Genomic DNA, 13,243 nt, shown 5'->3' on the forward strand with positions numbered 1-13,243 from the left:
CACCACGCTGCAGTGTTTGCCCAGCAAACCCGGCAGAGGGAGCAAAAGGCAGTGCTCCGTTCTCAGGGCCAGGAGGGAAGGGTAATGCACCAGCAGAATGGGCAATGCCAAAGAGAAGGAGAAAGAAAAATAAAAAAGAAACACCCCACCAAAGTATCTGCTCTCACTGCCATGAATGACAACACTCCCACTCAAAACAGATGGCTACTTTTTCCTTAGGTCACACTAGGAATTAGACAAAAGGAAGATTCAAAACAGTTCTGGGCTGGGGTAAGATTCCAGACTGGTCCAATTTGCTCCAGCTCCTGTCTGGCTGCTTTTGGCTCTGAGGTGCTGTTCCCATACCCCAGAAGAGCCAGAGCCCAGATCCTGGCCCTGATTCCCTCAATAAACTCTTTCCACTTGAAAAGGCTCTGGGTCAAATGCGGTAGCTGAACACCAAAAGTTTTGCAAGTGCTGGAAGTAACACAGGCTAACCCTGAGAAGAGTCATGCAACTGAGACTAGAGCTAGAAAACCCATGCTTTACAGAGTTTCAGCACTCCTGCAAGAGCACTCTGCCATTACCAAAAGCATGCATAAAAATAGAGAAGTCAGGGAAAAAATTATATTTGCCTTTATTAGAATACATATTTCTACCCTTGTTGCATTCAGCAGATCAAAATGAGGTGTTGAAATTCTTTTCACCGTTGCAGTAGTTTATACATATATAGAGTAGATACTATATATAAATAGGCTTTGAATAATCATGTCTACAAATAAAAAATACCCAATAACCTCTTTCTCCTCCCTCCCTAAATTACAGCAGCAAGATTTTATCTTCAACCTAGCTAATACAACAAGTATGGTATTCTTCCCCTCACATGACATAGCTGGAGCAGTATGGTCATCAGCTTCAAGAAAATAAACATTACGCACTCCTAACTGCTGCACATTCTAGTTTGTGTGTATTGTATAAATAGAATATACTGTGATTTAATGTGTCTGCGTATTTATGTTAGCCAAATATTCTGTAACAGAAACCAGCATTACACTGCAAGCAAGGCTGAATTTTTTTTTCTTTCACAGAAAGAGTAAGAATTTATTAAACCATCCCTTTTTCTTCTACATGAATTAACAAAGCAGTTTAAATACCATGCATAAAATTGTTCTACTACCACATCAAAAGGTCTTGTACTCTCCGAGAAAAGCATGGTGATGTTCATAGCAAGCCAAAACTTTTATTTTCATGTCTTTTCCGTGAGCAGATTTTATAAATATTATAGAAACACGCACTCATTTCACTGTTCAGCTATATTTCAACTTTCAGATACAAAGGGGTATACAGTATGTCAGAAGTAAAGCATTTAACCTCACAGAGTCACAGAAATGTTGGTCAGAAGGGACCCCTGGAGGTCATCCAGTCCAACTTCATGCTTGAAGCAGATGATTGCCAACACTAGATCAAGTCAGCCGTAACTCTGTTTAACCAAGTCTTGAAAAACACCATGACAGAGATTCCACAGCATCTCAGGGTTATTGTACCAGCACTGCACCGTGCCTGCAAGTCTGACTGAATTAAAAACGACCACCCATTTGCACTATCATGTGGTTTGAAATACTAACGGCAACAGACAACCCTGGATTAGTTTTTAGTAAGTTATAAATAAATACATCACAGGCTTTAATTGTGAGGAACTTTCAGGCACCGTCTTTTCTGGTGGAAGCTACTATATAGGTACCTTAGGAAAACAGATGTTATCTACCATAGAACTGACAGCCTCTCTCCAAAGAGAAGGGTTGGCTTGGTTTTATTTTGCATAATGAATGGATTGAAATAGGCCTTCACTAAAACTGAATAGAAATATGATGCAGTTAATATATTCATCCACTTATTCAATCACTAATTACAAGTATTAGTGTGGCTATATTTAGACATGCAACCAGTCTGGCAACCTGCAATCCCTACTGATTGTCTATCAGAAAATCCATACCACATTCCTTCCATCTTTAAGATAATTGCATTTTCCTTAAACTTTCAAGAGCGTATAATCAAGTATGGGTTGTTAGCATGCATTTCTTCCTCTTCGTGTTTATCTAATCCTGGTATCTCCAAAGTGGGCATGCATCCTTCCTGAAGCAGCAACATTCATGAGGAAAGGAAGACTTGGAGAGAGCTCACCACTGCACACTGCAGCTGTATACAGGATTGCACTTATATCCATTACTTTTGAAGGCACAGAGAAATCACAAATTGGCCCCTGACATCACAGATAAAGTGCAGCACTGAAAGTTAGAAAACCCCTATTACAGAATTTCCATTGTTACCTATGTTGCTATCACTCTTGACATGCAAACCCAGAATTTGTTGAAACAGAACAAATGTGATACAGAGCAGCTGTTGCCAATCTTCTGGGTGCTAACCAACCACAATCACATCTTAAAATTTCTCCTGGACCATTCTGCCTTCCTATTATTAAACTCTTAACTGAAAACACTACAAAGCAGCTGCAAAACATGTACCATATCCTCACAGATGACAAGCTGGCACAAACCACAGCCTGTGCACCACTGTTTAGCCACACTGAAATATAACATAAAGAATCCCATGATGCCACTTTCAGTGTTTCAGACTTTTAAATGTATTTCAAAAGGAAAAAAGAAAAAAGTTCTTTTCACAGCTACAAGCACATTTGAGAATCATTTGGCATATGGTCACTTGATGTCTACGTTTTAAGTACCGCATTGTGTAAAGGCAGACCATTTGGAAAACATTATCAACTGATCTGCAGTATTGCTTTTAGCATCACAGTTAAAGTCTTAAGGCTGTCAAAAGCAGGTAGCAAAAACAGTATCTACAGCTTGTGTCTGGTCAAGCAAGGGGGAAAAAAAAAAACAAATAAAAAAATATTTCATTATCTTAGAAGAGAGTAAATTGCACTAAAAGTATCCATTATTTATGATGTAAAACAAAAAATTCCATACAATAAAAACCTGAGATGCATCATTCACCTCATTCACCAGCATCAAATTTCACATTTTAGCCAAAATAATATTTCAAATAAAACTATTCCATTTTGACAAAATCATCAGTGCTCTTGGCTCAGTAATGATCTTGAACCTTAGCACACTCTGCAAGATGACTCTACTGAAAATCACAGACTTCAGTAAAACAGGCCCTATGCACAGCAGCCTGTATCTTCCACTTGCACACCTACCTTAATCCAAATAGCTATTCTTGAAGCATGGTACTTCTCAAATTAAGAAAGACTGCCAGAATCCAGCTATCTTATTTCATCTGCTTTCTCTTTAGACTACACATGATTTATTTCCTCAGAAAAGTGTTACCATGTCAAAACAACAGGCTGGAATAAATCAATCAACACAGCTCAATTGGCTTTGACAGCTACACTGATTTACAACAGCTGAAGATCTAGTAATTAACTCAGACAAACAGCTGTTGGTCAAGTAAGGGGAAAGAGGAAGAATCACTTGCTCCTTCAGAGAAAGGAATTTTGACATATGGATTGTAATCCCAGTCCGTGTCACCAGATGATGTCAGGAATGGTGAGCACCTTCAGCTCCCTTACTTGCAGGGGTTCTGATGAGATGGAAGATCATGTCAGGGTTGCAGAGAAGATACAGAACCACTTTACAAACTTATGGTATGTTTAATTGCAACTCCAACACCATTTCATTTTTATTTGATCTTAAATACTGAAACTGTATGGCACAATTTGAGAAGCTGGATGAAGAGCCAGAAACACAACTCCTGTTCCTAGTAAGACTCCTTCTTGTCATCTGGAAATGTGAAAAAATGCATTTGTAAATTTGCTCACAGCAAAATAAATACAGTGCTCACAACATCACAGATTCCAGATGAACTGTCAACAGCAAAAGCCAAGTGATGGCCTTTCAATACAAGCTAACTCATTCTTTGAGCTGAGGCCAGCAGTTTGGAGATGCACTTAAGTGGTTGTTGAAGGTGGATGCTCATCCTGAGTTTCAAAGGGCAGTGGAGGTTCTCTCCAGTAGGTGAACTGGCTGTAGGTATCAGAACAAGGGAAGTCTGAAGAATGGCTTCGTTTTAGCAAAGGAAAAATGTGATCTACCACTTCACATAGTCTCACATAGCTGGAAAATAAACAAATAAAAAGAATGCTGAACCATTTAAGATCTTTGAATATTCCTAAGTCCCCAACTACTAAGGAATGGCTACTCTTACATGAACAAGTCTCTCCCCTCAAACAAAGAAAACTGAACTCAATTTACTGTCTAGTTTCCAGACAAGATTCCCAGTTCTGATTAAAAAAAAAACATTCATTCTAAGCAACGATACTTACCTAGTAAGAAACAGACACCCTTTTCAACCCGGATCACCTGCTAAACTATTCAAGCCCTATATCTTGCTCTATATCTTCCTTCTCCATTTCCATCCAGCTTGGCTCAAGCAGCTCCCTGCTGAATCAATTATTTCTGGTTTATACATGTATGGCTCCCCTTCAATTAAGGACACATTTAACATTACTAAGAACCATTTCTGTGTAGTGTTCCATTTAGTTTTAGGCACTGCAGCGGATAAGCATTGTGCTAGAAGCCCTTAGCCCTATCTTTAGATTTTCAGGCCCTTCTAGATAGGAGCTCCAGGACAAGGATATTTTGAAAAGGCCATGAAAAGGTAGACAGTTTCAGGAAACTAGCTACCTAAAGGGGTCCTACAAGAAATCTGCAGAGGGAAATTTACAAGGACATGTAGTAACTGGACAAGGGGGAATAGCTTTAAGATGAAAGAAGGTAGATTTAGATTAAATATTAAGAAAAATTCTTCACTAAGAGGGTGGTAAGGCACTGGAACAGGCTGCCCAGAGAAGTTGTGGATGCCCCGTCTCTGGACATGTTTAAGGCCAGGCTGGATGGGGCTTTGAGACACCTATCTAGTGGAAGGTGCCCCTGCCTATGGCAGGGGAGTTGGAACTAGATGACCTCTAGGGTCCCCTCCAACCCGAACCATTCTGTGATATGATTCTATGATTTTTATGCAGACTAAACTGTACACTGATAAGTCCTTTATATGATTAAGGTAGATGGAATACATCAAATTACATTTTTTTGTCAGTGTTTCTGACAAAACTTTTTTTCCTTCAGTTAAACTGAAGGAAAGTGGAAAGTCTGTATTTTATTCAAAAACGTTAATGTTTTGTTTCTAAGGAATCTGTTATTAATAAAATCAAATGCAACTTTGGCCAACTTGAGTCATAAATTAGTCAGCACATTAATTTAGTCGATAAGGTGTTAGGTATAAGAGATTACTTACGATGAGATGTTTGTCTTTGCATGCTCTTGTATAAGTTCTCCTTTGGGGTTAACTGTAAATATCCTGTTTAAAGAAACCCCCACCTGTTTGTATGAATAAACATCCTAAACAGAAAAGAAAAAATAAATCATGACTCTGCCTTTGCACAATAAGGTTTATTCTTGCTGGAATATATTACACAGAAGAACATATCTGCATAGTACTGGTACTAAATTTAGCTAGTTATTGTGTATGTGTAATCCTCCATTATGTTAAAAAAGAGGCCAGTATAACAAATGCCCACGGAACAATTTGCAGCTGAGTGAGGAGTTCAGTTTAAACTGTTGATCAAAACCATGTTAATTTTTTCAGGAACTTCTCCTGACACAGAAATAACATTCAATAAAAAACTAACGATACTTAGCGTAAAAGCATTTGCACTTTCATTTTGCTTTCAGAGAATATATCATTTCCTGAGTGCATTGTACTGAGTATCTTGCAACAATGTACAGAGGTTAAAACATAATTGACATGTAAAACAGTGATTTGTGACCTTGTCCTTACAAACTAAAGGAAGTCATGACAACTGTGTCTACATTAGAACTCCTGGAAACATCTCTTGGCTCCTGAGTTTGGATTTATGCCATGTATTGATACCATATCAGAGCAAAGGGAAAAGAACAGAAATCAAGGAATACATGCCAAAATAGCAGCTGTGAGCCCCAGCAGGTAATGCAGATGCAACTCTGGGAAGTACAGTTAGAAGTAAGAAATTCTTCTAAGAAATTCAAATTGCTAAGGGAGCAATGAGTAAATTGATCTGGTCTGAAGAAAAGCTTGACAAAAGCAAAGATGAAAATAACACCCAGAAGATCAGAGCAAAACCAAGCTTCCATTTTAGTCATCTAAATCATGGTTTAAAAAGCTGAAGTGGTGGAAGACTGGAATGTTAATGAAGATACAAAGATTATTTTTATCTCTATAAAGGCTGCTCCAAAAAAATTAAATAACTGAACAAAAGTTAAAAGCAGTCATTTCAAGAATCCTGGAAGCCCATGCACTTGTTAACACCAGTAATGTCCATGACTATTGAAATTTCACTCTCCACATGTGTCCCATTTCTCTGCACCAACTAAAGAACAATGTAACAAACTGGAGCATTCTCTGGCTAATCATGCTAGGAAATACAAAGGATGAAGAACCATACTCTCCAGATCTAATGGTATGGCCAGGACAGAGGCATACAGTTAATTGTATTTAGCTTTCAGAGCAGGGTGGATACACCCAAACATTACGCCAATGGTCCTTGGCCACAAACACCGCAAAGGTGTTGCCAGGTTTCTTGTTACATGTTATTACACCACATACCAGTTTCGACAGGAAATACTACCTGACAATACAGAGCTGAAGTACGAAGTGTTCTGTAGAGCTCCTGGGCACAAATAAGGGACCTATCTACCTAATGTAGTTAGCATCTAAACTTAGGTGTCAAATGAAACTGTAAACATCTGAAGAAGCAGATTTTCTATATATCTCCTGAAAGCAGGATGCTTTCAAAGATTTCCAGTGAATCAAAGCCTTTATCCTTCCTTAGGCATCTATAGTGAAATCTACATTAGTAAACTAAAGTGAGAGTGCCCACTGTAAGACTTGAAAGTCTCTTGACACTTTGACAATATTATTAAGATCTATACAACTCACTTCAAAAAAACCACCCAAACCCCATAACCAAAAAAACAACTCTCCACAACTCCACATACACACACACCCCAACATGGCTGTATCAAAAATCCACTGGGAAGAATCTGTGCCACAATCTAACACAGCAATCATATCCAGGAATTGTCTGGAAGACGGCTAGCTGCCTGTGTCAAAACAGCCTCTTGGATTATGCTAACAGTTTATGAGATAATCACATGCCAAGGTTGCTGCCTTCGCCCTAGCCCCTGAGACTTTCCTTTTCTGTAGAAATAAAATCATTCGGGGGCTAGAACAGGACTAAGAAAAGCCTATAGCCCAATTATACAGCCTGCAAATGGCTGAATGTCTTCCCCTCTCCATGTGAAACATTTCACTTCCTATGCAAAGTAAAACCTTTTGATTTCAGTAGAACATGCAAGTTCTTTTGAGCATACTTAAGAGTCTGAAGTGTAAGTCCGATCAACATGCATCTGAAAGATGTTCTGTCTGTCCACATGTATCTGACACTGTATCAGTATGGATTAAAATGAGATCAGTGTTTTCAGACAAGCTTAACTGTTAACTAAATATAATGTAGTCACTTTGCTGCTCTTCTATCCCTGACTGCATCCTCCATTGCAAGATTTTTAAGGAAGAACCTTGGTATTTTCCTTCATGCAGGGCCTGGTAAAACTCAACTCCCATTTCAAGCTTCTAGCTTCAACAGAACCATGAAATAACAGCAACCTTTCTGTTCTTTGCAATAGAAATAATTTCAGGTATTACTTACAGCAGGTCTGTTTCCAAAAGCAGCATAAAAGGGTTCTGTGTTAGGATAAAACAAATTTTTGATGTCTGTCAAACACTGAACTTTAAATTTTTCTGGCTTCTTTTCTATAACCTCCCTGAAATGACAGAAAAAGGGAGGCTCAATAAGTACACATGAAATACAGCAAAAACCATTTTATTTTCTTTATTAAATGTTTCCACCTAGCTGGATACTCCTAAAGAGTCCCCACCCTTCTCCAATGAATCTTCATTTGGAAATCACAGTGTCTACAAAGACAAAACAGCACTTCCAAGCTTATGCAATGGGCACAGTAAATAAATCCTCTGGAACAAGGGAACTTCTATTTAAACCTTTGTTGTAAAGATAGCTACTGAGCAAGGATAGTTGATTACAGGAGTAGCTGCTAAATAAAGCCTTATGAAACAAACTGTCATCAAGTAAACTGCTTCCTGAGAACTGCAGAATGATTCATAGATTTTATTAGCCTTCACTGGATTGCCATTACCGTATGTGCTAGAAGCGCCTCTGCCTGTTAAGACACTTCTACAGTCAGGGTCCTCCACCACTGCTAATTAACAAAAGTTATGGAATAACTGAATCTTCTATTTCTCTTCAGTTGCTCCTTACAGAATGTAGAATTCATTAATGAATAGAGGAGTTCTCATCTCTGGGCAAAAGCCCTTCCACAACAGCTTCTCTTGGCAAGGAAACTGAACAGGTGGCAGAGTCTGGAGTTCCCATAACATACAAAGATGCCAGCATGACACAAAAGCGCTTAAGCAGCTTAGAATCCCAATTCCTAGCACCAACACATATGTCAAGGAAGATGTGAATAGTGCAGAAGCTTCACAGGAGTAGAACAGGCCTTTGGAACACCAGCTCCATGTATAAATCAAAGTTTGAGAATGTGAGAAAAAGGAACAAAACCATCTTTCCTCAGTCTCACATACAGCTGATCTCAGAGCCTCAAAACCACAATAATTAAATCTATGGATAACAATGAAATTATTTATTGTCCACACATCACAGCAGCTACAATACTGTATACCAAAAAATGGGTTTTCTTTAGTTTAACCAAGATACTGCAGAGTATCACTTTAAATGTATTTCTAGATATGAGGAGCACAAGATAACAGTAACTACCCTGCATTTATTATTTAATCAGTCTAAGCAGCATACTGTAATACCTCCACAGTCTCTTATATTTAGAACATGACTGGTAAGACAGTCTGTAGCATGTCACTCAATCAGGAGAAAATCTGAACAACCTTCCATTAAAAATTCTAATGAAATATATCCTGTCACAGCAGCTTTTAACAGCTGAAAATATTTTCAGTAATCACTTGACATTCTTCACTGAATTAGGAAGAAGGTATGTTATTCATAACCGTGCTATTCACTTGTCAAAGTTCCACACCTAGAAAGACAGACATTGTCCACACAGTGCAGTCAGGAGTGTAAAAGGTTCATTTCATGTATTACCTACCACGTAATATTCTTCCACAAAACAATATTTATGCCAATTGGAACACCTTACAAGTCAAGAGTGAATGTTATTAAAATGGTCACATTTTCCCCATAGCCAAATATTAACACACCATGTTAAACACATGAAGTCAACAGGCAGTACCTATTGACAACAGTGAACACAGATGTATATTGAGACATGTCTTAAGAGATAAACTAAACTGAACTGTGGTCTTTACCAAACAAAATTTCTTCTTTGTTACATTTTGCACCAATACATAAGAAAAAAATCCCACTACGAATGATTTCAAGCACTATTTAAATAAACAAACAAATAAATAAATAAATACGTAAGCTGAGAAGTCAACCTTCACCAACATCTGAGTTTTCTTCTGCACAAAAGTGAAATTGCATTACCTGTGAAGAGCTGAGAATAAGCTGCTTGGGCTCAGCAACACTGGCCCCTGAGGCAGGACAGTTCCTCGTTCATTGACCCAGTGCAAATATCCTCGGGTCATGCCTGCCATTCCAATAGCACGCGCTGAGCAATACAAAAATTTATATCCATTTCTGTGAACAGAAATAAAAGAAAAAATTACTATAAAAAATGGCATGTATTTAGACATTAATTATTTTGTGGATTTATTTTTACATGAATCAAATCATGACAGTTAAATGGACTTACATTTAACCTAGACTTTTTTCAAAGGAATAAAACCATTTATGCCAGAGACTTGGATAATTAAAATCTATCTAGCTCCACTGCAGTTAGTGATTTACACCTAAAGAGGTCCCATTTATCTCTGGTCTTCTAACTACTTACAACTTCTTATGGTTTTCTATTCACCCCTGCATTGTGGAGCTATACTCTTAGAATTAACCATAATGACATCCATTAAGAGAAAAACACTTGGGATAAAGCAGATAATGTTGTATAGCCTTTGCTGGATTAACAGTGTTGTGTTCCTGCATCTTGGGCCTCTACTAAAAACAGACTAGCTTATGTGCAGCAGTAATGTACTTCTTCAAGTCAGAGCAAACCTGAACTTCAAAACACAGCATGAGAAGAAAACATCAACTTGACACTGAAAGAAAAGTTTCAGTAGAAGCCACAGGTTACTCTTGGTTCTGTCCATGACAGACCAGAGTCCAGTGATGTTAGTTCAACTTAACAGCAATTTACTCTGCAAGTTGTATAATGAAATTATTGTTCTAAAATAAATATTGCATTCAGTGCATGCATGGGCATTACATTTAAGTATTGAACATTTATACAGTGTCCACCTGTAACATCTAACCACTACATAATTAATTTGGTAATATGCAAAACAACGTGACTCAGATCTATTTTTTTCCCCTGTGTTTATGATCTCCAAAGCCCTACCAATCGATAATACTAGCAGGCACAGAAATAACAACTGTGCAGTGGGGACACTGAGGGAGATGCTCCTAGGCTTGTTTGCTGTGCCCTGGCTTTGAGGTGGAAGAGCAGAGCTTGTCTTCAGCCCTGTAACAAACTGCAATTAAAAATATTAACATTTTCACCAAGTGTAACACAGAGGTTATACACAGAACTAAATACAGCTCAGCATGTGAATTCCCAGACTGTCCTGTCTTTTCTATGACCACATGTGTCTATATAGAATAAAAGCACAGACAAGTGTCTCTGGTATAATTTAGATTACATCATGCATAATTTATAATTCATCACCTGTGTAAAACAAAAAGCAATAAATGAACCTTAGCATAACCCTAGCACACAGGACAAATCAGATTAACTACGAGGACAGTTCTGATGTGTACTAGAGGCTATTCAAGCATTTATGGTAATTTGACTATAACAGCTGAATTTGATGTAATAAAAGAAAACCAATTTTATTTTCTGTGTAAAGCAGAAATATCAACCTGAACAGACAGCAATCATTAATCCTCCTTGTACCAGCTAAAATCAGATAGTTCATCTGATCCCATTTAGACATCAATTAATTGCTCTCCTCATTTCCTTTTTTCTCTCAATTACTAATGGCAAAACTCACCATACTATGTCTTCAATCCTCCAGAATATACAATGGCTTGACTACATTACAAAATGCATCCAGAGAACCAACAGTATACCTGTACTCTTGCACTAGCCTTGCTCACCTAGAAGCATTCCCACACATCATCCCAAAGAGTTGGTACAGTCTTAACAATTTTTCTCCTGTCCATATTCATCCACAGGATTTTTTTATATATATTGTTTTATGTCATTCCAGGATGCTCTCCTTGTTAATAATATTAATTGACCTAAAGCGCAGCTGATTTACTGTTACCCAATATTTCTTCAATAGCTAATGGAAAAAACAAAAGGTATGTATTACTGTGGACCAAAAGGTACCAGTCAATTACAGAGCTGTAACACAGCAGCTCACACTGGTGTTGCCAGGGGAAAGCATGCTCCTCAGGCTCTTCACAGCATGTCTTACTGACTTTCAATTCCTTTAAACTGCACTTTAAACAATGTTTACTAATCACTCTCAAAATTAACCAATGACACTAAGACTGATCCTTTCTAACTTTGCAAATTAACAATGGAATATCAACAAATATTTGTATACAAAAATTACAAAATAAATTGTATAATCATTAGTAGCAAACATCATCATCAATGTCTTTGAAGCTCATCATTATTTATGTAACAAATAAAATAAGAATGTAAGCAGTGATTATCCAAAATATGACTGTTTCTACTCAAGATAAGGCATTTTGTGTTGTGCTTCAAGAATGAGATTTATCTTGCTTGACAAGAAGCCTAATGTTTAGACAGCTCAAGCCTAAACTGTTTCACTAAGCTCCCTTTCAATGCACTAGAAAGAAAGGGAACTCCCCCACAAAGATTATTTCATTTATTTTAGATTCCACCCCAGCATGACTCCAGGTGAGCCAAGCTTGGCAAGAACTCCACCTTCAGTGGCCCTAGGCTAAACAGCCCTTATGCAATTTGCAAATCTCCTCAACAAGGAGAGAAGGGAAGGTGTATGAGCATCTTAAATATTAATGCTGCTGCAACTCACAGTTCACAAAAATGTTGCACTTGATGAAACTGCATTGCAGTCTTTGGAACTAACTGTAGCTATATGTTTGGGATGGTTGGAAGATCAGTCACTGCTCACTGATGGGGGCTTTTGATTTTGATATCACAAAGGAAGTTCTGCTCTGGATATCATATAGCAGATGTTTACACTGTGCAAGCATCACTGGAATTATGAGATATTGATGAAATTGTCACTCTTGCAGGTTAAGGGAAACTACAGAAATTTTTTCTTTCATGTGCAAATGAATAAACACAAACAAGTCACAGGTGCGTGGATGGATTTACTGAATACTCACTGGCTCACTTTATGGTACAACTTCGCAATCCCTTGGTGTGTCCAGTCTTTGCCAAGAGTTGGCAAAATATGACCTAAAGTATCTGACCTGAATAAAGGAAAAACAATATTACTGAACTGAAAAAAAAACCCCACCCAAACAAAGTACTTATAATAACAACAGTCAAGGTTAATTAAAACCCCACTAACTTATCTGTCTAATGGCAAAGGAAAACATGGTTTTCTGTAAGGTACTGATTGTGATCAGATGATTTTACCCCCCTTACTTTTGAGATTAACTGACATGCCTATCCTTGACCATACTGTTTTAATTATTCTTGTGCTCCAAGATTTGCCATCATGGATGAAGCTCGTAACCCACAAGTTAATATGGAAGTTGCAGCATATAGGCTACCAATCACACCTGCATGGTACCAAGTGCCAGTACAAAGCCTACTTTTTGAGGTTTACATTAAATGTTTTTTAAATAAACCAAATCTACACAGGATGGATTTGCAATGGTATTACAAGGTGAACTGATTAAGTAAAAGAAGCCAGTCTACTTCATAAATGCGATGCAGCAAAAAAGTTATGATTCTGCATAAAGTCCTCCAATACTGCTGTAGATACTATCATAAAACACCAAAACATCAAAAAATATGTGACAAATAATGGGCACATATGGCAC

General features: G+C 37.8%; 1 protein-coding gene across 3 annotated transcripts in view; it reads right to left on the reverse strand.

Annotated features, from left to right (window-relative positions):
- Window positions 1-599: 599 nt before the first annotated feature.
- LPIN1 (lipin 1) overlaps window positions 600-13,243 on the reverse strand; it is an 80,811-nt gene continuing 68,167 nt past the window's right edge. For all 3 annotated transcript variants that reach the window (XM_061351732.1, XM_061351734.1, XM_061351733.1), the window contains 5 exons: window positions 12,578-12,664; window positions 9,626-9,778; window positions 7,742-7,856; window positions 5,293-5,396; window positions 600-4,112 (listed from right to left, as the gene is read on the reverse strand). In XM_061351732.1, the coding sequence (XP_061207716.1) occupies window positions 3,947-4,112; window positions 5,293-5,396; window positions 7,742-7,856; window positions 9,626-9,778; window positions 12,578-12,664 (625 nt within the window). In that variant the 3' untranslated portion in view covers window positions 600-3,946. The remainder of the gene's footprint in view (window positions 4,113-5,292; window positions 5,397-7,741; window positions 7,857-9,625; window positions 9,779-12,577; window positions 12,665-13,243) is intronic.

Source organism: Neopsephotus bourkii, unplaced genomic scaffold (genome assembly GCF_033783945.1).
Source record: "Neopsephotus bourkii isolate Nb327-2 ecotype Australia unplaced genomic scaffold, CSIRO-AGI_Nbou_v1 NB_595, whole genome shotgun sequence".
NCBI lineage: Eukaryota > Metazoa > Chordata > Aves > Psittaciformes > Psittacidae > Neopsephotus > Neopsephotus bourkii.